This window comes from Scyliorhinus torazame, chromosome 14 (genome assembly GCF_047496885.1).
Source record: "Scyliorhinus torazame isolate Kashiwa2021f chromosome 14, sScyTor2.1, whole genome shotgun sequence".
Lineage (NCBI taxonomy): Eukaryota > Metazoa > Chordata > Chondrichthyes > Carcharhiniformes > Scyliorhinidae > Scyliorhinus > Scyliorhinus torazame.
This window is the reverse complement of record NC_092720.1, coordinates 214,294,156-214,320,787: the sequence shown is the minus strand read 5'-3', so window position 1 is coordinate 214,320,787 and position 26,632 is coordinate 214,294,156. Positions and strand designations below refer to the sequence as shown.

General features: G+C 47.5%; 1 protein-coding gene across 1 annotated transcript in view; it reads right to left on the bottom strand.

Moving 5' to 3' along the window:
• The window catches only part of LOC140389154 (uncharacterized), a 181,570-nt gene that overhangs the window by 134,019 nt on the left and 20,919 nt on the right, over window positions 1-26,632 (bottom strand). Inside the window, exons 3-8 of the mRNA XM_072473313.1 lie at window positions 25,446-25,793; window positions 20,399-20,683; window positions 19,163-19,282; window positions 14,323-14,349; window positions 11,755-11,781; window positions 8,242-8,770 (exon numbers count right to left, since the gene is read on the bottom strand). Of these exons, the coding sequence (XP_072329414.1) occupies window positions 8,242-8,770; window positions 11,755-11,781; window positions 14,323-14,349; window positions 19,163-19,282; window positions 20,399-20,683; window positions 25,446-25,793 (1,336 nt within the window). The remainder of the gene's footprint in view (window positions 1-8,241; window positions 8,771-11,754; window positions 11,782-14,322; window positions 14,350-19,162; window positions 19,283-20,398; window positions 20,684-25,445; window positions 25,794-26,632) is intronic.

Genomic DNA, 26,632 nt, shown 5'->3' with positions numbered 1-26,632 from the left:
AATTAGCAAGATTTGCTGGTGATAGAATAGGGATTGGGAGAGATACCTGTTGGGGATCAGGAGCAGAGACTCGCTGGGGAAACCACCCAGGGATCGGGGGATAGAATCAATGGAGAACACGGAAATTGAGGAGAAACCAGCTGTGGATCAAGAGATCACTTGAGGAGATTGGGAGAGAGATTCATGGGGATTAAGGGGAAGGAAGGAGATTCACTGGGAATTGGAGGGGAGGAGAGAGACTCATAGAATATACAGTGCAGAAGGAGGCCATTCAACCCATCGAGTCGGCACCAGCCCTTACAAAGAGCACCCTACTGAAGCCCACGTATCTACACTATTCCCATAACCCCCACTTAAAACTTTTTGGACACTAAGGGCAATTTGGCATGGCCAATCCACCTAACCCGTACATCTTTGGACTGTGGGAGGAAACCGGAGCACCCGGAGGAAACCCATGCAGAACCGGGGTTGGAACTTGCAGACTCCGCACAGACTGTGACCCAAGCCAGGATCGAATCTGGGACCCTGGAGCTGTGAAGCAACTGTGCTAACCACTGTGCTACCGTGCTGCCAAGTGTAAGGATGGGAGAAGGAGAGAGACTCACTGGGGTCTGGTGGCAAAATGTGTGTAGATTGTCTAGGGGGGTCAATGAGGGGGATGTTAGAGACCCTGGGGGAAGACCCACTGGAGTTTGAATTTGCTGTAGTTATTTGGGTAATAAAGTTGCAACAGTTTCAAAGGAATCCACCTGTGTGGTTTCTTGTTGGTTTCAATAGGACAGAGTGCCTTTAAGCAACATAATAATTTTATCAGAATCTTTATTATTGTCACCAGTAGACATTAACACTGCAATGAAGTTACTGTGAAAAGCCTCTAGTTGCCACACTCTGGCGCCTGTTCGGGTACACAGAGGGAGAATTCTGAATGTCTAAATTACCTAACAGCATGTCCTTTGGGACTTGTGGGAGGAAACGGGAGCACCCGTAGGAAACCCACGCAGACACAGGGAGAACATGCAGACTCCGCACAGACAGTGACTCAAGCCGGGAATCGAACCTGACCCTGTAAAGCAACTGTGCTAACCACTGTGCGACCATGCATCTCACTGTGAAATATTCAGTGTATGGTAAATGTATTTAATCATATGGGGTTACAGTCAGTGAGAAAGCCTGATTTAAATCTTCGGGCCCACGGAGATGGAGGGCCACGCATGTGGCCCACTCATTAGCATAGGTTGCTCATCACTATGTTAGAATTTTTGGAGGATGTTAGAATAGATAAGGGGGAGCCAGTGGATGTGGTGTATCTGGATTTTCAGAAGGCTTTCGATAAATGAGCTAGTAAGCAAAACAAGTGTATGTGGGACTTGGGGTAATGTACTGTCATGGATTGAGAATTATTGTTTTTTGAAATTTTATTGGCATTTTCAATTTTAAGCACATTTGCATTTTATGTTTAATATGTAGAGTGTGTGAGGTTCTTGAATATACATCTTGTTATCCTCTATTTTGGTCTGCTTTCCTCCCCCCAACTTTCCCTTCTCCCCCCTGTCTCCCTCCCCCCCTTTGGTATCCTCCCTCTTCATTCAGGATATGCTATCCCCTGGCTTCTGCTCTTGCCTTTCCCCCCTTTCTTTCCTTTCTGTTGTGTCTGCCTTGTGGGTTGTGGGGTATTGTGCCCTCTCCCTCTGTGGTGTTCCCTTCATTTCCCCCAGGTTCCTTCCTCTCTTCCTCCCCCAGAGTAGTGTATTCCTGCCTGTTTTCGTTCGTCTCCTATATATTTTTTCCCTCGAGTTACCGTTGGCTTCGATCAGGTCTTGGAACAGGCCGACAAATTGCTCCCGTGCTTTGAGAAAACCTTCCTCCGACCTACGGATGGTGTATTTGATCTTCTCCAGGTGGGGAAATTCCACCAGGTCTGCCAGCCAGTCTGCAGCTGTGGGTGGTACTGCTGATCGCCAGGCGAGCAGGATTTTCTGCCGTACGATTAGGGAAGTGAAAGCAAGAGCGTTGGCCCTCTTCCCCTTGTGTAGCTCTGGCTGTTCAGATATCCCGAAGATTGCCACTTTTGGGCAGAGAACTATTTAATGGACAGAAAACAGAGAGTAGGAATGAACAGGCCATTCTCAGTTGCTTGGCGGAGGGGTATCACAAGGGTCAATCATTGAACCCAGCTATTCACAATCTGTATCAATGATTTGGATGTGGGGACCAAATGTAATTGGCATTTCAATCAAATCTTCTCTGTTTGGAAGGCAGATTTGCACTCAGCACTCCAGAATAAAACCACTTCCTGAATAAAACCGCTTCCTATTTCAACGATACTCCGCTTTCATGAACGCTGACATTTACGACAATTCTCAAGAAATTATTGCAATTTGCTGCTCTAGGTCCCATGCCCTTTTAGTCGTGGAGGCAAATTCACAGCAATAAAAATAATCAACAGGGTTAGGGGACGATTAGGGAATATTTGAATGTAGGAACGGAGAGTGAAGGTCCCTGGTGAGCGATTAGTTAGAGGGAGAATCAGACAAGGTGGGGGTTTAAGTCTTAAGAGTGAGAGTCTGCTGCTCTCTCATCTCAAAGCAAGTCATGCGGCCACAGCTCCATTTGAATTAGGAGCCGCTCAAGCCTGCTCCACTATTCAGTAAGGTCATGGCTGATCTTATTGCAACTTCAATCCACATTCCTGCCTACCCCTGATAACCTTTCACCCCCTTGTTAACCACATTTCTATCTGGGTCGGTCTTAAAAATATTCAAAAATTCTGGGGGCGATTCTCCTATATGGAGGCCAAGTGTTCGCGCCATCGTGAACGCCGTTGCGTTTCACAACGGCGCAAACAGGGCCCGGGCACGACCTATTCTGGCCCCCATAGGGCCTTTTGAGGAAGAGTTCCAGAGACTCACTCCCCTCAGAGAAAAAATTATTTTACCTTTGTTTTGAATGAATGACCCCTTTATTTTTAAACAGTGACTCCCAGTGCTGGAATCTCCGACAAGGGGAAACATCCTTTCCCCTCAGGGTCTTAAAGATTTCGATCACGTCACCTTTCTCTTCTAAACTCCAGTGGATACAAACCTAAACTCTCCAACCATCCCTCACAACACATCCCTGGTATTAAATCCAGTAAACCTTCTCTGAACTGTTTCTCATGCATTTAATCTTTCCTTAAATAGGAATAGAATATGAACATGTGTTTACCTTTGTGGGGAGCTGAAAAACTATTGCAGAGCCTCTCTTAACACATTCCTTTAAATCCACAATGCTGATGATCCTTTCAATGATCATTTTGGTAGATAGTGGAGGCAGCATATGGGGTTGGAGGGGGCGTCGGGGTGGGCACCGCTATGTGGTCATCACCGGTTCACTCCGGGGAGGTTGGATAGGGAATCTGGAGGTGGCAGCGGGCAGGGATCGAGAGATTTGGAGATCCCGGGCTTCCCAAGCTTGGGAAAAATGAAAAATGAAGGAGTTTGAGTTGCCAGGTGGGACTGGGTTCCGGTATCTGCAAGTGAGGTAATTTGTGCAGAGGCAAGTTTCGACCTTCCCACTCCGGCCGCCCAGGGGCTACAGGATAAGGTGGTGTCAAGAACAGGAGCAGGAGAGGGGAAGGTTTCAGAGATCTACAAGGAACTGATGGAGTGGGAGGGAGCCCCAATAGGGGAGGTGAAGAGAAAGTGGGAAGCTCATGGCACCGAGTTCCCAGGTTCGATACCGGCTCTGGGTCACTGTTCGTGTGGAGTTTGAACATTCTCCCAGTGTTTGCGTGGGTTTTGCCCCCACAACCCAAAGTGCAGGGTAGGTGGATTGGCCATGCTAAATTGCCCCTGAATTGGGTACTCTAAATTAAAAAAGAGAAAGTGGGAAGAGTTGGGTGGGGAATTGGAGGCCGGATTATGGGAGGACACCCTGAGGCGTGTCAATGAATCCTCGTAGTGTGCCAGGCTCAGCATGATACAATCTAAGGTGGTCCACAGGGCAGACATGACGGTGGCCCGGATGAGAAGGTTCTTCGAGGGGGTGGAGGATAGGTGTGAGCACTATGCGGGGGCCCTGAGAAGCATGTCCATATGTTTTGGGCATGTGCGAGGCTGAAGGGTTTCTGGCAGGGGTTTTCTGACTTCATGTCAGAAGTTTTAAAGGTGAGGGTGGTGCCGGGCCCAGAGGTGGCGATCTTTGGTCTGTCGGAAGACCCGGGAGCCCAGGGGGTGAGAGAGGCCAATGTCTTGGCCTCTGCCTCCCTGGTGGCCTGGAGGCTGATCATACTAGGATGGAGGGACTCGGAACACCCAAAGTCGGGGGGGGGGGGGGGGGGTATGAGTTAGTGACATGGCAGGATTTCTCACACTCGAGAAAATTAAATTCTCCTTGAGGGGTTTGCTGCAGGGGCTTTCCAGAGGTGGCAGCCGTTCATCGAATTCTTCGATAATTAAGCTGTCAGTGGGGGGTGGGGGGGGGGGGGTAAGGGCAGGCGGACCTGTGGAAAGGGGACGGTGGTCCTGTTTCTGTAGGCCATGTTGTCTAGGGTTTGTTGCTGGGGGGGGGGGGAGGGGGGGGGGGTTTGGTTGGTTATATTGCCAGCCACTGGAACCATTCTGTCCATAGCCAGCCACTGAAACCATTCATTCACTTTCAATGGGACATTTATTCAGATCACCCACGAGCCATCCATTCACATAGGTTGCACCTTTGGAAGACTACTATTGAGGTAGCCAAATGTACATGTTTGCAGAGCGATGGGGGTACCTACGACATAGAAGGGTAAGACAGTAAACATATCAACAGGATGGTTCTTTATCTTTTGCCTTGCTGTGAAGCAGACGTGAATTCATTCGGCTTTTTAAATATTGGTGGGAGATATTAGCCCTCATGTGATATCTCTCTATTCCCTTTCAAAACCCTGATTCCTTAAGCATCCTTCACTCAAATCATAGATTCTTTATTGATCCATTGAATTCAATTAACAGTCTTCAAGGTTACTTTTAATAGAAAACAATTAGTTTGCAACATTTACATCTGTTATAGTCAACAATATTGGCATGTAAAAAGGAGACAATTCAGTAAATGGAAGTGAACAATGTGATGGAACACTGAGAACAATGGGTGGGATTTCCCCATTGGCAGCACCACTCGTCACCGGGACACCTGTGCGCCGGGATGGGATCGGAATGTCCCATCGACATGAACAGCAGTAAATCCAGCCCACAGATTCCACCCCACCCAATCCCACTGCGAAACCCGCGGCGGCGTCAGCGGGACTGGAAGATCCTGCCAGCATGGGCAGCCGGTTAATTCTGGCCAATGATTTGGAATCCTTGCAGTTTATGAAAACAGCAAAGCAAATTGAAAACACAAGCTTCATAGATTAATCAGGAAATGTCATTTATAATATGGTATGAAAACAAAACCCATGGATGCTAAATCTGAAATAGAAAAGGTATTTAAGGCATAAAGTGCCCCAGGTTCTGATAAAAAGTTAAACATGAAAAACATTGATCACTTGTATTTTAGAATCATAGAGTGTGATTTAATGGCCACACTGCAGCAGAAACGTAGTTCGCTGCGGCACAGCATGGCCAATAAAAGCCAGGAGATCCCACTCCCTGGATCTACACGGTTCACGTTCGAACTCGCGAGATGTTGCAATGTGAATCCCTCCCACTTTTTAGCAAATCTTCATAATAAAGCAATACAGCTAGTCTCACTTTAATGTGCATATTCCTGAGTTACCTTAGACATGGGGTCAATCTCCCTCATCTCAGAGACCTTGAGCGAGTGCCATTCATTCAGAACGCCTCATCACCAGAACTGTCAAACAAGCACCAAGACCTAGCTTGGCTGGTGGTGAGAAGGGCCCTCCCCGTCAGATTCTTCATGTACACCCGAAGGCTCAGCGCCATTGCACGCTGCCCTTGGAGTGGCTGCGGGGGAGATGAGATGGTCACCCACCTCCTTGTGGAATGTGCCTTTGCAAAGAAGGTCTGGAGAGAGATGCAGTGGTATTTGTCAAGGTTCATCCCGAGCAGCTCTGTGACACAGGACACTGTGCTCTACGGACTGTTTCCAGGGGGGGACACCAAGACAAACATCAACTGCTGCTGGAAGGTCATCAACTCGGTGAAAGATGCTCTTTGGTCTGCCCGAAACTTGCTGATCTTCCAGTGCAAAGAATTGTCCTCGACCGAGTGTTGCAGACTGGCACATGCCAAGGTCCAGGACTACGTGCTGAGGGACGCACTCAAGCTTGGGGCAGCTGCCGCCAAGGCGCAATGGGGAAAGGCCACTGTGTAAGGTCTACCAGCAAATGTACACGAGGGGAGGGTAACAGTGTAAAACCCCTCGGTCTGGGTCATCAACACTCCAATGTACAAAAGTATTGAAAGAAACACGACGATGTAAATACTTACGAAAGAATTGTAAAGTAAACAGGGAAATGTGTGGAATGTCATCCCAATTGAATGTCAGAAAGTCAAGTGAATATGTAACTTTGATTGAAATGTACAGTCACAACAATTCAAAATGTTCTGTATTGTTTATTAGAGATTTTATGAATAAAGTATGTTTTTTGAGAAAAAAAAAACTGGTCTCCAGCAACAGGACAAGAAATGGCACTTGTGGAGGTCTCCCAGTGGATCGGAGACACTGAGTGCATGCCCTCCCCTCCCTTAGAGCCTCCTTAAATTTACTCACTGTTCCTGCAACCACCACACTCTGGGGTAGTGAATTCCACAGATTCTCAACCCTTTGGGAGAAGTAGTTTCTCCTCAAATCGGTTTTAAATTTGCTACCTCTTATTCTAGATTATGACCTCTTGTTTTAGAATGCCTCACAAGAGGAAGCATCTGCTCCACGTCTACTTTTTCCATACCTTTTAGAATCCTGTATACTTCGATTTGATCTCCCCTCATTCTTCTAAACTCGAGAGAGCAGAGGCCTGAACGGTTTAATCTCTCTTCGTACGACAAACCCCTCATCTCTGGAATCAGTCTAGTGAACCTCCTCTGCACTGCCTCCAATGCCACTATATCTTTCCTCGAATAAGGGAACCAAAACTATGCACAATACTCCAGGTGCGGTTTTACCAATGTCTTGAATAGTTACAACAACACTTCCCTACCTTTATACTCGATTCCTTTTGCTATAAATGCCAACATTCCATTTGCTTTCCCTATTATCTGCTGTATCTGGATGCTGGTTTTCTGTGACTCATGCACAAGGACACCCAGATCCCTCTGCATCGGAACTCCCCAAACTCTCTCCCCATTTAGATAATAAGTTGCCTTTCCTTTTTTCAACCAAAATGCATGACCTCACGATTATCCACGTTAAACTCCTTCTGCCACATTTTGGCAATCTCCTAACCTATCTACATCCATTTGTAAGATTCTTACTTCCTCATTGCAACTTACTGTCCCACCTATTTTTGTGTCCTCTGCAGAATCTGTGGGATTAACTACAACAGAAAGTTGGTGAGGCCAAAATGTTGTGTAATTTCAAGAAGGAATTAGATATAGCTCTTGGGGCTGAAGGGATTGAGGGATATGGGGGAAGGCGGGATCAGGGTATTGAACTTAATGATGAGCCATGATCTTAATGAATGGCGGAGCAGACTCGAAGGGCTGAATGGCCTCCTCCTAATTCTATTTTCTTTGTTTCTATGATTATCATCCCTTTGACTGAGAGGGTTGCAAAGGAGTATGGCAGGGAATCAAATCAGAAAGCTTTTGATTGTTTTTTATATTTTGTCACAGGCTGTGGTGTCGTTGGCTAGGTCAGCGTTTCTATTGCCCTTCTCTTATTGTTCTCGAAGGTGGTGGTGAGCTGCCTTCTTGAAGTAGATATGGTGCAATAAATATGTTGTGGGTACACCCATGGTGTAATTAGGAAGAGAGTTTCAGGCTTTTGACCCAGCAACAGTTAAGAAACGGCGACATACTTCCAAATCAGGACATTGAGGTGGAACTTCCAGGTGGTGGTATTCTCATGTATCTGCTGCACTTGTCCTTCCAGATGGTCGTGGGTTTGGAAGGTGCTGCCGGAGGAGCCTTGGTGAGTTGCTGCAGTGCATCAGTTCTGCCCTTCATCTCACAGACCTGAGATTCAAATCTACTCAAATTAATGACACTTATTATAGTGCAGAGCATGTAACGCGTGTCAATGTGTCTGTTTTGCATCCCCGACACATGTCCAATTTTATCACCATTTTATGAGGTTGCAGATTTGCAATACTTTGGATGCTAGAAACGTTTACCTGACCTGGGACAGATTTTAAGACACGCATTTTCCCCAGTATGTAATAACGGGTAAAGTTTATCTTCAAATTTTTCCACAGAGAAAGTATAGAGATGACACTTTGAATTTGCATTATAAAATGAAACTTTTCCAGAATTGTAATTGAGGTAAACACCAACCCTCTTGGGGAAGTTACTGGGAGGAAGGTCGGATGGGATGGAGGTGTTCACTACCAGCAGATTTTCCTTCCACCCAATGGTCCAGAATCCATTCTCAGGTTTCAGCTCGATCAGTCCCTTCCTACTATCTGAATCCGCAGCGACTCCCACACTCCAGTTGCCATTCCCAGTCACCTCCACATCCCAGTAATGTCTCCCCTCTGTGAATCCCTTTGATCCCAGCACACAAGGATGGTCAGAAAATCTCCTCTCGGTTTCAGGGAGACTGTTACTGATTCCAGTCCATCTGACACTCTTCTTATCATCAGACAACTTAAGTTTTAGATGAGCAGTTTCCTCATCCAAGATCAGGGACGCTGCGAGGGGAAAGGGCAGAATTAGAGAGATTCCCTCAAGGTTGCAGACAGGTTAATTCAAATTTAGACATAAATAAATCCATTAAACACCTTTTATTTTCCCTGAATTAATCGAAAATGTTGATCTCAATCCCAGAGACCAGAAATTTTCAATGCTTTCACCGAGTCCAGGGTTCCCAGCAAATTTACAATTTTTGGAGGTACCAAAGGAGATTGTCCCAAAACGAATAAATAAATATCCAAGAACTATGAAACATGCTCCACATGATGTCTCATACTCCACTCAGTCACAGGGAGCAGTGTGGTTAAAGTCACTGTCACCCAGAGTCACAGAGGAATACTGGTTAAAGTCACTGTCACCCAGAGTCACAGGGGAACAGTGCTTAAAATCAGTGTCACCCGGAGTCACAGGGGAGCAGTGATTAAAGTCACTGTCACCCAGAGTCACAGGGAAACAGTCTTTAAAGTCACTGTCACCCAGAGTCACAGGGGAACAGTCTTTAAAGTCACTGTCACCCAGAGTCACAGGGGAACAGTGTTTAAAGTCACTGTCACCCAGAGTCACAGGGAAACAGTCTTTAAAGTCACTGTCACCCAGAGTCACAGGGGAACAGTCTTTAAAGTCACTGTCACCCAGAGTCACAGGGAAACAGTCTTTAAAGTCACTGTCACCCAGAGTCACAGAGGAACAGTCTTTAAAGTCACTGTCACCCAGAGTCACAGGGGAACAGTGTTTAAAGTCACTGTCACCCAGAGTCACAGAGGAACAGTGTTTAAAGTCAATGTCACCCAGAGTCACAGGGGAACAGTGATTGAAGTCACTGTCACCCAGAATCACAGGGGAACAGTGTTTAAAGTCACTACCACCCAGAGTCACAGGAGAACAGTTGCTGATGCAGCACAGGACGAAGAATGTTTTAATGTCACTCCACACAGTGCCACTGGAGGTAGCGCAGTTGAAGTATCACTCCACACAGTGGCACTGGAAGTAGGGTAGTTGAAGTGTCACTCCACAGTATCACTGGAGGTAGGGTAGTTGAAGTGTCACTCCACACAGTGTCACTGGAGGTAGGGTAGTTGAAGTGTCACTCCACACAGTGTCACTGGAGGTAGGGTAGTTGAAGTGTCACTCCACACAGTGTCACTGGAGGTAGCGTAGTTGAAGTGTCACTCCACAGTGTCACTGGAGGTAGCGCAGTTGAAGAGTCACTCCACACAGTGCCACTGGAGGTAGCGCAGTTGAAGTGTCACTTCACACAGCGTCACTGTAGGTAGCGCAGTTGAAGTGTCACTCCACACAGTGTCACTGGAGGTAGGGCAGTTGAAGTGTCACGCCACACAGTGTCACTGGAGGTAGCGCAGTTGAAGTGTCACTCCACACAGTGTCACTGGAGGTAGCGCAGTTGAAGTGTCACTCCACACAGTGTCACTGGAGGTAGCGCAGTTGAAGTGTCACTCCACACAGTGTCACTGGAGGTAGCGCAGTTGAAGTGTCACTCCACACAGTGTCACTGGAGGTCGGGCGTTGAAGTGTCACTCCACACAGTGTCACTGGAGGTAGGGCAGTTGAAGTGTCACTCCACACAGTGTCACTGGAGGTAGGGCAGTTGAAGTGTCACTCCACACAGTGTCACTGGAGGTAGGGCAGTTGAAGTGTCACTCCACACAGTGTCACTGGAGGTAGGGCAGTTGAAGTGTCACTCCACACAGTGTCACTGGAGGTCGGGCAGTTGAAGTGTCACTCCACACAGTGTCACTGGAGGTCGGGCAGTTGAAGTGTCACTCCACACAGTGTCACTGGAGGTAGCGCAGTTGAAGTGTCACTCCACACAGTGTCACTGGAGGTAGCGCAGTTGAAGTGTCACTCCACACAGTGTCACTGGAGGTCGGGCGTTGAAGTGTCACTCCACACAGTGTCACTGGAGGTAGGGCAGTTGAAGTGTCACTCCACACAGTGTCACTGGAGGTAGGGCAGTTGAAGTGTCACTCCACACAGTGTCACTGGAGGTAGGGCAGTTGAAGTGTCACTCCACACAGTGTCACTGGAGGTAGGGCAGTTGAAGTGTCACTCCACACAGTGTCACTGGAGGTCGGGCAGTTGAAGTGTCACTCCACACAGTGTCACTGGAGGTCGGGCAGTTGAAGTGTCACTCCACACAGTGTCACTGGAGGTAGCGCAGTTGAAGTGTCACTCCACACAGTGTCACTGGAGGTAGTGCAGTTGAAGTGTCACTCTACACAGTGTCACTGGAGGTCGGGCAGTTGAAGTGTCACTCCACACAGTGTCACTGGAGGTAGGGTAGTTGAAGTGTCACTCCACACAGTGCCACTGGAGGTAGTGCAGTTGAAGTGTCACTCCACACAGTGTCACTGGAGGTAGCGCAGTTGAAGTGTCACTCCACACAGTGTCACTGGAGGTAGGGTAGTTGAAGTGTCACTCCACACAGTGTCACTGTAGGTAGCGCAGTTGAAGTGTCACTCCACACAGTGTCACTGGAGGTAGTGCAGTTGAAGTGTCACTCTACACAGTGTCACTGGAGGTAGTGCAGTTGAAGTGTCACTCCACAGTGTCACTGGAGGTAGCGCAGTTGAAGCATCACTCCACACAGTGTCACTGGAGGTAGGGTAGTTGAAGTGTCACTCCACACAGTGCCACTGGAGGTAGTGCAGTTGAAGTGTCACTCTACACAGTGTCACTGGTGGTAGGGCAGTTGAAGTGTCACTCCACACAGTGTCACTGGAGGTCGGGCAGTTGAAGTGTCACTCCACAGTGTCACTGGAGGTAGGGTAGTTGAAGTGTCACTCCACACAGTGCCACTGGAGGTAGTGCAGTTGAAGTGTCACTCCACACAGTGTCACTGGAGGTAGTGCAGTTGAAGTGTCACTCCACACAGTTCCTGTGAAATGACTTTGGATATTTTACTATATTAAAGGCACTCTATAAGTGCAAGTTAGTGTTGTTTTCTAAGCAGGTTTATACTTACGATAATCGATTTTCTGCTCATTATAACCTGCAAATATTAAAAACAACATGTTTACACATTGCATTTCCCTGATTGACAATCAAGTAAAACATTCCAAACTCACTGTTGCAAATTAAAGAATGAAAAATATTTGCCTTTTACCAGTCTGCACTGGACTGCATAACAAGTGCCCAGGAAGTTCAGATTTCCGTGAGGTAATTGCCCCACAACAGGAACCATCCAAAGTCGCAAAGTTTGAATAGTTCCAAATGTCTTGCAATAATAAGTATCGGGAAAATGTCAAAAGAATTAAAACTATGTTTAACCTTTGGTAACTGCAGTTCTGACACCACACCCGATCCTCACAGGATATTCCCTGATTCCTGACCCTCTGCTTTGCTGCACTCGACTGAGAGGATTCCCGGGCAGCTGCACTGCAACTTTCTCACTCCCCCTGAGTCCGAAGGTCGGTTGAGAAAGGTGCGGCTGCATTTCAGGATAAAGAACTAGGAGCGGAAGTTACAGCTTATTGAGTTCCAGAGGAACCAATGACCCCATGTATAGCAACAGGAAAGCTGCCTAAAGTTACTCACAGTCCCCATCACAGTGAGCCATGTTTTCAGTTGATGTGTCATCTGCAACTTTCGATAATTGACCACTGGTCCCCAATTTGGATAATCCCTCTCTGCACCGATCTCATCCAAAAGAAAAATCTGCGAACTTGTTTCCACTACTGTCAGCCACTTCCTATTCACGTTGGCACACTCAGTTTTAAATCGCACTTACGGCAAGGTGTCACAATGGTTAACACTGATGCCTCAGAGGACACAAGTTCAATGCCCAAGTTGAATGTGTGGAGATTCTATAATCTCCCTATGTCTGCATGGGTTTCCTCCCACAGTCTAAAGATGTACAGGTTAGGTGGATTGGCCATGCCAAATTACCCCTTAGTGTCCAAAAGATGTGCAGGTTATGTGGGGCGACAGGGATAGGGTGGGGGAGTGGACCGAGGTAGGGTGTTCTTTCATAATGTTGGTGCAGACTTGATGGACCGAATGGCCTCCTTCTGCACTGTAGGGATTCTAATTCTATGGTCACCTTAACTTGATCAACATGTCTTGGGCAGTATGGTGGTGTAGTGGTTAGCACTGCTGCCTCACAAGTGCTGAGGACCCGGGTTAGATCCTGGCCCTCAGTCACTGTCTGTGTGGAGTTTGCACATTTTCCCTGTGTCTGCGTGGGTCTCACACAACCCAAAGAAATGCAGGGTAGGTGGAATGGTCACGCTAAACTGCCCCTTAATTTGAATTTTAAAAAAAAAACTTAGATCAACAAGCCTCCAGTGCAGCTCTGCGTACATGCCATTCTTTCCTCAAAGAACCCTTAAATTTGTCAAGCGCAACTCACCCTTTATAAATTCATGTGAGTAAATCTTGATTATCCCAAATCTTTTTTGGTATTAATTTTATCCTATCTGATGGACTCAAGAAGCTTATTTGCTCCTGGTGTTAGGCTTGCTGTCTGTAGTTACCGGATATATTTCTTTTAATCATTTTGAACCAAGCATTTAGCATCACCTCACTCAGTACGCCCTCCTCCTGCCCACAATTCTCCAGCATAGAAAACCTCCACATCCATGGGTGCCTGAAAGAATGCAGTCAGAGCCACTAATATTTCCATAGAATTCCTGCAGTGCAGAAGCAGTCGATTCAGCCCATCGAGTTTGCACCAACCCTCTGAAAGAGCACCTTTTCTCTGTAACCCCACCTAACCAGGTCACTTGGGTCACTGTCTGTGCAGAGCCTGTACGTTCTCCCAGTGTCTGCGTGGGTTTCCTCCGGGTGCTCCGGTTTCCTCCCACAAGTCCCAAAAGAGGTGCTTGTTAGGTGAATTGGACATTCTGAATTCTCCCTCTGTGTACTCGAACAGGCGCCGGAATGTGGTGACTAGGGGATTTTCACAGTAACTTCATTGCAGTGTTAATGTAAGCCTACTTGTGACACTAATAATAATTATTATTAACCTACACATCTTTGGACACTAAGGGGCAATTTAACATGGCCAATCCACCTAACCTGTGCATCTTTGGATAAGAGGCAATTTAACATGGTCAATCCATCCAACCTGCACTTTAAAAAAAAAAAAATTATTTAGAGTACCCAATTCATTTTTTCTAAATTAGGAGGCAATTTATCGTGGCCAATCCACCTGTCCTGCAAAGCTTAGGACTGTGAGGGTGAAATCCATTCAAATATGGGGAGAATGTGCAAACTCCACACAGACAGTGACCCAGAGCCGGGATCGAATCTGGGACCTCGATGCCGTGAGGCAGCAGTGCTAACCACCAACCTGCACATCTATTGACTGTGAGAGAAAATCTGAGCACCCGGAGGAAACCCACGCAGACACATCTGTTAATATTCTCAGATGCAAGCCATCAGAATACAGTGATTTTACACACTTTAATTCTATCATTTGCTAGCTGAAAATATATGGAAGTAAAACAGCTGATCTTCAAAATCGAAAAACGGAGCCAACTGATTCAGTCACCGCAAATGTGGGCTCGGAAATTATGAGGCGATAGCTTACCTTCTAAAATGCAAAACAGTTGCAGTTCTGAAAGTCAAGAACACAGGAATCTGTTAGTGTGAGATTCTGCAGCTACTGCCTCATCCACTAAAGGAATACCGGGCACACATTTAGCATTTAATACAATTCCCATCCTATAAATGGAATAAATCTTAAAGACAATCGACTGAAACTGAACAAATACATTCCTTTTTGAAATTCTGCCCCTCTTGAGTTTAAAATCTTGACCGAAGAAAGAACTTGCATTTGTTTAGCCTCTTTCACCTCCGGTCGTCCAAATTGCTTTACAACCATTGAATTACTGAAAATGGCAGCCATTTTCAGCACACTAAGTTCCTACAAACAAAAATTAAATCATCAGGTTTTGTTTAAATAATGCTGATTGTGGGATAAATGGCAGTCAGAAATCCAGGGAGAACGCCCCCACTTTTCTCTAAATAATGGGTGTGGGGTCTTTTGTATACACCAGAGGGGGCAGGTATTGACTTGGTTTAATGTTTCATGCCAATGATGTCACCTTCAATAGTGCGGCACTCTCAGTACTGTGCTGAATTATGGGCCGAGGTTTATGTCTCAAGTAGGAATTGAACTGATGACCTTCTCTAGAGTTTATACATTTCACCTCCGTCCAATGTTCTAGTGATGGTGATGGGCTCAGCACATGTCTCATTATCCGTTAATCAGAGTGTCACTATGGTATGATGCACGATCAATGACCACTAAAGCGAGGTTGTGGTCCAACTGAAGGCTTTAATAAGCTAGATGTTTCCCCAGCAGCTCAGGTACAGAATGAGGGCTGCCTGGACGGCACGGGTTCTTATACCCCACCTATCAGGGCGGAGCTATTATACACTCTAGCCAATAGCAAGCATATAGGTTCTACCAATGGTGCTTCAGCCTCTCGGGTACCGTAATACCTATAATACCACATGGTAAAATTCAGATCAAATTTGGGTAGTGTTAAGATAATAGGCTGCATTCTGGCAATATTGAATTGAATTTCTGAATCCAGATTAATGAGAGGTGAACAGGATATCATCGACATACACTATTACAATAGCTCACACACTTGGAAGCATATGGTAGATTAGTTCTGTGTTCGATTTAGTTACTGCACAGCACTATTTTTACTGTATACTGTTACTTATGAGGGGACCAATCTGTGCAACCTGAAGCAGCTCATACGTCTCAAATTCTGACAATGCTTCTGGCCAAACTTTCTAATCTCCTGCTTCATAGTCCACTGTCTGTTCCCTTATATATGTCGATTTGGAGGAAAGGCCATATCAACGTGAAGTGTTGTAGCAAGTCCGTTATGGCCCTTTATTTATTCATGAAACATGGGCTTCGCAGGCTGGGCCAGCATTTATTGCCCATCCCTAATTGCCCTTGAGGGGTCAGCTAAGAGTCAACCATGTTATATCTGTGGGAGGTATTGTAGCGGTTTGGATTTGGGCAGGGTTTCATTGACTGGGTCAGGCTGCTGTACCAGGTTCCCGTGGCGAGCATACGGACGAACAGGTCAACATCGGACTATTTCAGGCTGCACCGGGGGACGAGACAGGGATGCCCCCTCTCCCCACTGCTGTTTGGCTGGCCATAGAGCCGCTGGCAATTGCGTTGAGAGCCTCAAGGGGCTGGTCTGGGGGGGGGGGAACACAGTCTCACTATACGCAAAAGACCTGCTCCTATATGTTTCAGACCCACTAGAAGGGATGGAAGAAACTATGAGGATTCTGATGGAATTTGGGTTATAAATTGAACATGGGGAAAAGTGAGATGTTTGTGATCCAGGCAAGGGGGCAGGAGAGGCGATTGGGGGAGCTGCCGTTTAGGTTGGTAGGGGGAAGCTTTCGGTACCTAGGCATCCAGGTGGCGTGGGAATGGGAACAGCTACACAAAAGTTAAATCTGGCCGGACTAGTAGACCAAATTAAGGAAGATTTCCGAAGGTGGGACGTGCTCCCGTTGTCACTAGCTGGGAGGATGCAGACAGTGAAAATGACGGTCCTCCCGAGATTCCCGTTTATGTTTCACGGTCTCCCCATCTTTATTCCGCGGTCCTTTTTTTAAATGGGTTTATAAGGTGATCACTGGCTTTGTTTGGGCGGGTAAGACCCTGCGAGTAAAAAAGGGGATGTTGGAGCAGAGCCGAGGGGGGGGGGGGGGGGGGGCAAGCTGGCGCAGCCGAACTTTAGTAGTTATTATTGGATGGCGAATATAGCCATGATTAGGAAGTGGGTGGTGGGGGAGGGGGAGTCAATGTGAGAACGAGTGGAGGCGGCATCTAGTTTGGGAGCATTGGTAACGGCACCTCTGCCGTTCCCGCCGGCACGGTACTCCACCAGCCCCGTGGTGGTAGCGGTCCTGAGAGTCTGGGGGCAATGGAGGAGACATGTGGGAGCGGAGTGAGCATCAGTCTGGTCTCCAATCTGCAATAATCACCGGTTTGCCCCGAGGAGGCTGGATGGAGGGTTTCGGAGATGGCAGAGAGCAGGGATTGTGAGGATGGGAGATATGTTTATTGAGGGGAGCTTTTCTAGCCTGAAGGAGCTGGTGGAGAAATTTGAATTGACGAGAGGGAATGAGTTTAGGTACCTACAGGCGCAGGACTTCCTACGCAGGCAGGTCTCAACCTTCCCAGTCCTACCGCCAAGGGGGATACAGGACAGGCTAGTATCCAGAATGTGGGTGGGAGAAGGGAGGGTTTCTGACATTTACAAGGAACCCATGGGGTCAGAGGAGACGCAAACCGAAGAGTTGAAACGCAAATGGGAAGAGGAGTTAGGAGGAGAGCTAGAGGATGGTCTCTGGGCGGACGCGTTGAGTAGAGTCAACGCGTGTGCAACATGTGCCAGGCTCAACCTGATACAGTTTAAGGTCGTTCACCGGCCCCACGACAGTGGCCCGAATGAGCAGGTTCTTTGGGGTAGAAGATAGGTGCGCAAGGTGTGCGAGGGCCAGCGAACTATGTCCATATGTTCTGGGCATGCCCGAAGTTTAGGGGAGTTTGGCAGGGGTTTGTGGATGTCATATCCAAGGTGTTGAAAACTTGGGTGGCACCGAGTCCAGAAGTGGCGATTTTCGGAGTGTCGGAAGACCCGGGAATCCAGGAGAAAGTGGCAGACGTTCTGGCCTTTGCTTCCCTGTAGCTCGGAGACGGATGCTATTAGCTTGGAGGGACTCAAAGCCCCTGAAGTTGGAGACCTGGCTAACTGACATGGCTAGCTTTCTCTGTTTGGAGAAAATCAAGTTTGCCTTGAGAGGGTCCATGTCAGGGTTCATCCGGAGGTGGCAGCCGTTCGTCGACTTCTTTGGGGGAAAATTAACCGTCAGCAGAAGGGGGGTGTTGGGGTTTTGTTTAGTTTAGAGCAGGGTGTTAGTAAAGGTGGGACCTATGAGGGATGAAGACAGCTTTTGCACTATGTTGTACATAGTTTCTTCTGTTGTTGTTATAAACCATAAATACCTCAATAAAATGTTTATTAAAAGAAAGTCAACCACATTGCTGCAGGTCTGGAGTCACATGGAGGCCAGACCAGGTAAGGACAGCAGATTTCCTTCCCTAAAATATATTAGTGAACCAGATGGGCTTTTACGACAATCAACAATGTTTTCATAGCTATCATTAGACGTATAATTCGATTTTCACCACCTGCAATGGTAGGATTTGACCTAGAGCACTATTCTGGGTCTCTGGTTTACTAGTCCAGTGACAATATCATTATGCCACCACCTCCCCGCGTTGTTGATAAACAGTTATTAATGACATTCCCAAAGAAGGAATTCACAACATAAAATTATAAAAAAACTCCGCAGATCAGGCTGTAGCTGTGCAGAGAGAGATTTAACGGGTAGAATTTTCCAGACCTTTGACGACACAAAGCTTGGTGGAGTTGCGGATAGTGGAGGGGGTTGTCAGAGGGTGCAACAGGATATAGATTGGTTGGAGATTTGGGCGCAGAAATAGCAGATGGAAATTAATCCAGACAAATGTGAGATCATGCATTTTGGAAGATCTAATACAGGTGGGAATTATACAGTAAATGGCAGAACCCATAGGAGTATTGACAGGCAGAGAGATTTGGGCGTAAATGTCCATGGATCACTGAGGATGTTAGCTATGAGGAGAGGTTGGATAAACTGATTGTTTTCACTGGAACGACGGAGGTCGAGGGGAAACCTGATAAAACCTTACAAAATTATGCGTGGCATGTAGAGTGGATAGTCGGATGCTGTATCCCATGGTGGAAAAATCAGTTACTGGGGGGAAACGTTGGCCATGATTTTCCAGCCCAGGCATGGTGCATCCCGCCACGGTGAGCCAACTAAAAGTCCATTGACTTCAGCGGGACTGGAACCTCCTGTCTTTGGAAGAACAAAGAACAATACAGCACAGGGACAGGCCCTTCGGCCCTCCAAGCCTGTGCCGATCATGATGCCCGTCTAAACTAAAACCTTCTGCACTTCCGGGGCCTGTATCCCTCTATTCCCACCCTATTCTAATGTATTTGTCAAGATGCCTTTTAAACACCGCTTTCGTACCTGCTTCCACCACCTCCCCCGGCAGCGAGTTCCAGGCACCCACCCTCTGTATATAAAAAAAAACTTGCCTCCTAGATCTCCTCTAAATGTCCCCCGGCGATGTCCACATTCCATGAAAGATACCATCTGCCTGACATTGAATTATATTGAAGGCAATGTAACTTAATGGTAGATCAGTGCGATATCACTAGTTTCACATCTGTGCCCACGTCCAATATCACTCCAAATTATGGTGCTTATGTAGCATTTGTACAGTTTTTACTGGAATAATGTTGAACTATTACTTATGATCCTACCGTTAATCTTTATACGTTTTCTTCTGTGGAATATTATTTCGAGAGCAATGACGGTAATCACAAGGCCTACGAACACCCAGAAAATTACCAGCCATATATTAACCTTGGGGAAGAATGCTTCTGTGAAGTGAAACAGAAACAGAATCAATGTCTGATCAGAAATATGAACCTTAGGGCCCCAAATTAGATTGGGGTCATCTGCATCATTGGACCCATTTCTAACTGCTGGCTCAAAGTGCCTATAAAGTCATTGGAGGTTAGAACATTTACTTAACCTGTGGCAGCATTGGCTCAACATAGTCACCGGGTTTATGGATTTGCACTTTATTAAAGAGCACAGATCAATGATTGGGGTCGGGGAAAGTCGGAGTCACATAATTCCTAAATATAGTGTGCAAACTAGTTCAGGGATATAACAATGGAAATTAGAAGCTTGCCAATTGACAGCGTTCAACCTTAAGCACCACATATTGATGAAGGTACGTCAAGCATTGGCCCCAATACAATTACAACTGGGCAAGACAAGGAAGGCTAACAAAGGCAATCAAACTGCGCAGCAGAGGAGGAGCTCGTGCTTTCCATGGCTGCCTAACCTGCAGCACGAACGGCGGCAGTGTGGCACAGCAGTTAACACTGCTGCCTCACAGTACCAAGGACCCGAGTTCGATTCCAGCCTTGGGTGACTGTGTGGAGTTAGCACATTCACCCATTGTCTGCGTGGGTTTCCTCCTCCAGGTACTCCCGTTTCCTCCACGGTCCAAAAATGGATCGGTTAGGTGGATTGGCCATGCTAAATTGCCCCTTAGGTGTCCAGGGATGTGAAGTTTAGGTTACAGGGATAGGGCAGGGTGGGAGTAGATCTCGGTGGAGCGCTCTTTCAGAGGGTTGGTGCAAACCCGATGGGCCAAATAGCCTCCTTCTGCACTGCAGGGATTCTACGATTACAGGTTGCATTTCTCATCTCTGAAGGTCACAGCCACGGCAACAATAGGAGATTTTAAAAAGTCAATCTTTCCGGTGTCAGACCATTAGCCTGTGACCTCTGCTGGATCAGGTGCATGGATGTGAGAAGCTGACAGAACTGTGCTCAGCTGGTGGTATGTCAATTTTAGACTTTGGTCCCCATATGGAATCGGGAGGACAAACCAGGGGAAGACTGGTATCCAGTGAGACAGCACCGTCAGGACAGGAGTGAACACATTTGTGGAATGAAACCACAAAAGGCTTCTCACATACCTGGTATCTGTAGGTAGGCCTTTTCCTCTTTGCTCAATAGATCGTTTTTCATAAGACAGGAGAACATGTTCACAGAATCGCTCGTTACATCAATTTGAGTCGAGATGGTGAAAAGGCCACGGGAGTCTTTCTGATTTGTTGTCACGGGTTGTGCCGTCATTGATTGCTCCTTCCCATCCAGCCAATGGACACGCGGCTCAGGGTACCATCCGTCTGATTTACACAAAAGACGGACACTTTGACTATTGCTTCCCTCCAGGTGAATCCAAGGCTGTTGTCCAATGCCTGAAAGTAGATGTCAATTATCAATACAATGCAAACTATACGTGATCAATGAAAATGATTTTCCTAATGTTTATTGTGACAACGCAACATTAATTGTAGACCATTAAATACGATCAGCATGATGAACTGGGCTCCTCTAGCAAAAGATTAGAACTCAGTAATACGGTGCTCCTTTTTTTATGGTCATAGATCACAAGACCATAAGGAATACAAGCAGGAGGAGGCCATTCAGCCCTTTGAGTCTGCTCCGCCATTTAATAAGATCATGGCTGATCATAGAATCCCCATAGTGAAGGAGGCCATTCGGCCCATTGAGTTTGCACTGACCCGCTGAAAGAGCACACTACCATAAGACCATAAGACATAGGAGCGGAATTAGGCCACTCGGCCCATCGAGTCTGCTCCGTCTTTCAATCATGGCTGATATTTTACTCATCCCCATTCTCCTTCCTTTTCCCCATATCCCTTGATCCCTTTAGTAATCAAGAACCTATCTTTCTCTGTCTTAAAGACACTCAGTGATTTGGCCTCCACAGCCTCCTGCGGCAAAGAGTTCCATAGATTCATCACTCTCTGGCTGAAGAAATTCCTCACTCTCTGGCTGAAGAAATTCCTCATCATCTCTGTTGTAAAGGATCATCATTTTAATCTGAGATTGTGCCCTCTGGTTCTTGATTTTTCTACTAGTGGAAACATCTTCTTCACATCCACTCTATCCAGACCTCGCAGTATCCTGTAAGTTTCAATAAGATCCCCCCCTCATCCTTCTAAACCCCAATGAGTACAGACCCAAAGTCCTCAACCGTTCCTCATACGACAAGCCTAGGCCCAATCTCCCACCTTATCCCCATAATCCTATCTAGGGCAATTTATCATGGCCAATCCACGTAACCTGCACATCTTTGGACTGTGGAAGGAAACCGGAGTACCTGGAGGAAACCCACGCAGACACGGGAAGAATGTGCAAAGTCTATACAGACCAATACTCACTAAATCCCCTTTCCTGCCTTCTCTCCATAATCCTTAATTATCAACTGACTAAAACCATATCGATCTCAGCCTCAAAACTGTTCAAGGACTCGGACTCCACAGCTTCCTGGGGTAAAGAATTCCAAAGATTCACCACGCTTTGAGATAAGAAATACCTCCTCAAATCAGTCTCAAATGAGCTCCCCCTTATTCTGCAACAATGCCCTCTGGTCCTACACTCTCCCATGAGTGGAACCATCCTCCCAACATTTACCCTGTCTAACCCCCTAAGAATCTTATATGTTTGAATCATATTACCTCTCATTCTTCTTAACTCCAAGGACTACAGATCCAACCTGTTTAAATCTTTCCTCATATGGCAGTCCCTCCATACCTGGAATTATCCTCGTAAACCTCCTCTTAAATAAGGGGGGTAAAACAGTACACAGTATTCCAAATGTGGCCTCGCTAGTACATTGTACAGTTGCAGCAATGCCTCTTTACTTTTATGCAACATCCCCCTAAAGGTGACAAAAAGATGTAAAGTCCAAGAATTTGTTTTTTCTATTGTTTGTGATTTATAATTAGACAGCAGGAAACATTTTGATGATTATGAAGTCATACGGACTTGAAACAGGATTGACCCGGCCCAAGTGTTTCTCGCCCGCGCGCCATTTGCTGGCGCCAAGTCTATCTTCCTGCCAATTGTCAATGGGATTTCCCATTGTAACTACCCCACGCTGCCCCGAAAGCCCCGGATGGGGGTGCGCTGCTGGCAGAAAATGGAATCGCAACTACCGGAGAATTCCGGCCAAACACTGTTTCTTTCTCCATAGAGCCGCCAGACCCAAGCGTGTTGGGTTTTGTCAGCATTTTCTGTTTTTATTACTGATGATTCGCAACTGTTTTATGTGAGACTGGAGGTCAGTACAAATACTAGCTTTCAATCTTCCTTACTGGATCCTCTTCCCGGTCTAAAAGCACCTTCCCTTGAGGGGAAAACCCAGCTCTTAAATACAAGCTTCAGTCAACATCACCTTCTCTCAATTCACTCCAATACAAGGCCTGGGGCCAGATTCTCCGCTTGGGAGACTATGTTCTCCTGCCGGAGGTATATCACACTTGCTCTGCGCTGGCGCTTGGACTGGCGCCCAGGAGCGATGCACTCACCATTGCTGTGCCATTTTATGCATGGTGGGAGCTCGAGGGATTCCGTTCCAAATCTCATGATCGAGAAGCTAATTTGAATGGTTCACCCAATACCGAGGTCCGGTGCCGTGGCACTGCAGTGCTACCATTGCACAACCGTGCTGCCCTAGGGGGCGGGCCTGTATTTCTAACATAGTGGTCAGCACCCTACAGTTGACAAATAATGAACTCATGCAATCATTACAACTGTTCTGGGAGTCTTCAGATCTTTCAATCAAGTTGAAGAACACTTGTTTCCAGAACATGATCACTTCCTGTCCCTGCCACTTCCCTTTCATATATGAAACTCACATTCCCACTTCTCTCACCTTCAGACTTGATTTCTCTTGGTAGTCTCCTCATTGGTGCAGCAATTCTGCATAAATGCCAACTGGCCCCAAAACTCTGTTGTCCATATCCCATCATGCAATGGAGCACAGCTGTCAAACACTTGCCCACCCTCACTGGTTCCCCACCCTACATGCATTCAATTTAGAATCCTTTTCACTGCTTTCAAATACACCCAGGGCTCATGTACCCACTTATTTCTGCAGCATCTTCCAGTTCTACTATGCCTTTCAGTCTTCTCTGCATCTTTCCAAACACAGTCCTAGGGCGGGATTCTCCAGGAACCGGCAGGGCGGGCCGGAGTGGTTCGTGCAGCGCCAACCGGCACCAAAGGGCCTCAGCCGGCTGGCATGGGTTCGCATATGCACAGGAGCCACAGCGTATTCTGGCGCATATGCAGAACCGCTGGAGTGTTTCCTGCGCATGCGCAGGGGGTTTCTTCTCCGCGCCGGCCATCACGGCTTTACACAGGCCAGCGCGGAGGGAAAGAGTGTCCCCACGGCACAGGCCCACCCGCATATCGGTGGGCCCCGATTGCGGGCCAGGCTACCGTGGGGCCAGGCCACCGTGGCCCCCCACCCCCCAGTGCCGGATCTCCCCCCCCCCCCCCCCCCCCCCGAGGACTCCGCAGGCCGTCCTCAAAGCCAGGTCCCGCCGGTATGGACCTGGTCTAATTCCCGCCGGCGGGACTGGCCGAAAACGGGCGGCCGCTCAGCCTATCAGGGTCCGGAGAATCGCCGGAGGGGGGGGCACTGTCAACAGCCCCCGACCGGCGCAGTGCGAACCCCGCCCCGCCCAAAAAACGGCGGCGGAGAGTTCGGCAGCCGCCGTCGGAGCGGCGGGGCGGAATTCACGCCGCCCCCAGCGATTCTCCGACCCAACGGGTGGGGTCGGAGAATCCCGCCCCTATTCTCCACAATTTACTAACTACACCCCATTGCCTCCTTTCCTCTGCCACTTTAAACCTGGTACCCTTTTCTAAACCTGTGCAAATGCACTGTTTCAACTTAAGACACTTCTTTGTTTTTTAAAATAATTTTTATTAAAGTTTTCACAAAATATCAACAACTAAATGTAAAAGGAACCCAATAGAATTAAATACCAAACAAAACAAAACAACCCAGTGCCCCCCCTCCCCCCCTATACATAAATAATAAATTAACACCCGCCAAAACACATAGCAAACATATACACCCCCTCAGATCCCCCAGTATAGACAAACAAAAATAAAAAATTCCTCCAGCGCTGGGCATGCCCAGAACATATGGGTGTGATTTGCTGGGCTCCCTGAGCACCTAACACACCTGTCCTCACCCCCAAAAAAATGACTCAACCTTGTCCCAGTCACGTGTGCCCTGTGCAGCACCTTAAACTGTATGAGGCTGAGCCTCACGCACGAAGAGGAAGAGTTCACCCTCCCTAGGGCATCTGCCCATGTCCCCTCCTTGACCTCCTCCCCCAACTCCTCCTCCCACTTACCTTACAGCTCCTCCACCGAGGCCTCCTCCTCCTCCTGCATCACCTGGTATGTTGCCGAGATCCTCCCCTCTCCAACCCACACCCCCGAGAGCACCCTGTCCTGTACCGTGCATGGCGGCAGCAGCGGGAATTCCATCACTTTCCGTCTGTCAAACGCCCTTATCTGTAGATACCTAAAGGTGTTTCCCGGGGGGAGCCCATACTTCTCCTCCAACTCACCCAGGCTTGCGAACTTCCCATCCACAAACAGGTCCCCCAACCTTCTTATCCCTGCCCTGTGCCACCCCGAAGACCGTCCATCTATTCTCCCTGGGACAAACCGGTGGTTCCCCCGTATCGGTGTCCACACCGAGGCCCCCACTTCCCCCCTGTGCCGCCTCCATTGCCCCTAAATTGAGGGTAGCCGCCACCACCGGGCTCGTGGCATACCTCATTGGAGGGAGCGGCAGCGGCACCGTTGCCAGCGCCTCCAGACTCGTACCCTCACAAGACGCCCCCTCCAGCCTCTTCCATGCCGCCCCCTCCATCACCCACTTGCGCACCATCGTCGCATTGGCTGCCCAGTAGTACCCGCAGAGGTTGGGCAGCGCCGGCCCCCACCCCCATCCCTCAACTTAAGACACTTAAACATAATTCATTCCTAAATTATTTTGCTGTGCCGAAAACAAATAAAAAATACTGAAGAGTGTCAAACTGATGGTAAAAAATAATAATTTGAATGAACGGTAGCACATCTTTACAAAATCGCTCGCTTGAATATTGCGACAACATGACTAACCTCCGACCTTGAGATTTATCACGGCTTCCTCATAGTGTGTTTTGGAGTCAATAAAGCATGTGTAGTTCCCTTCATCAGATGCTTTTATCTTCTTCAGTTTGAGGGAGGCATTTCCATTGGGAAACTCATCCTTAAAAAGTTCTGTCCTCCCTTGATAAGCTCTGTCCTGCCCACTAGAAATGTCCTTTCCACCAGTGTATAAATGTACTGGTTTAGTATAGTCTGACTTAAACCATCGAACCTCCAGCCTGTCCAGAGGTGTATTGGATACTATATGGCACAGTAATACAGCATCTTCATCAACAACCGCAATGATGGGACGGTTTGCTCCAATTACATCAAACGTCTCTGATAAAATATAACGTTTCAAACAATGTTAGCAGTCATGCAACATCTTAAAATAAATTTTGCACTCAAACTTGTGCGCAAAACTGGGGTTGATTCAATTAAAAGTGATACACAGGGCGCACTTAACGAAGGCGAGGATGAGCCAACTGTTTTGAGGGGAGGATAGCTGCGAAAGGTGCGGGAGGGGCCCAGCTAATCATGTTCATATGTTCTGGTCCTGCCCGAAGATGGAGAAATTTTGGGGGTCGTTTTTTAGCATCATGTCAGAGGCCTTGCACATAGATTTGGAATCTGGTTCCCTGGAGGCTATATTCGGAGAGTCAGACCTGCCAGAGTTGCAGACGGGTGCGGGACAAATGTCTTAGCCTTCACCTCGTTGATTGCTTGCAGGCGGGTGCTATTGGGATGGAGGTCAGCTTCTCCCCCCCCGTGTCTCGGCGTGGCTGGGGGATCTAATGGAGTTCCTGTATTTGGAGAAGGTGACATTTGTTCTGAGAGGGGAAGATTTGTGGTTCCACGAGATATAGGGGGCTGGATTCTTGAATCTGGGGCTATGTCCCCACGCCGGCATGGGAACGGTGGCATGTTACGCTAGAAAAGACATGTCCCATAAGGCAGCAGAGCAGGTGGATACATTTGTTTAAAAGGCAGATGGTGTACTTGCCTTTATTTGCCAAGGCATAGAATTTAACAGCAGGGAGGTTATGATGCTGGAACTGTACAAAACGTTGGTTAGGCCACAGTTAGAGTATTGTGTGCAGTCTGGAATCCAAATTATATGAGGGATGTGATAGCATTGGAAAGGGTGCAGAGGAGATTTACCAGGGTGGTGCTTGGGC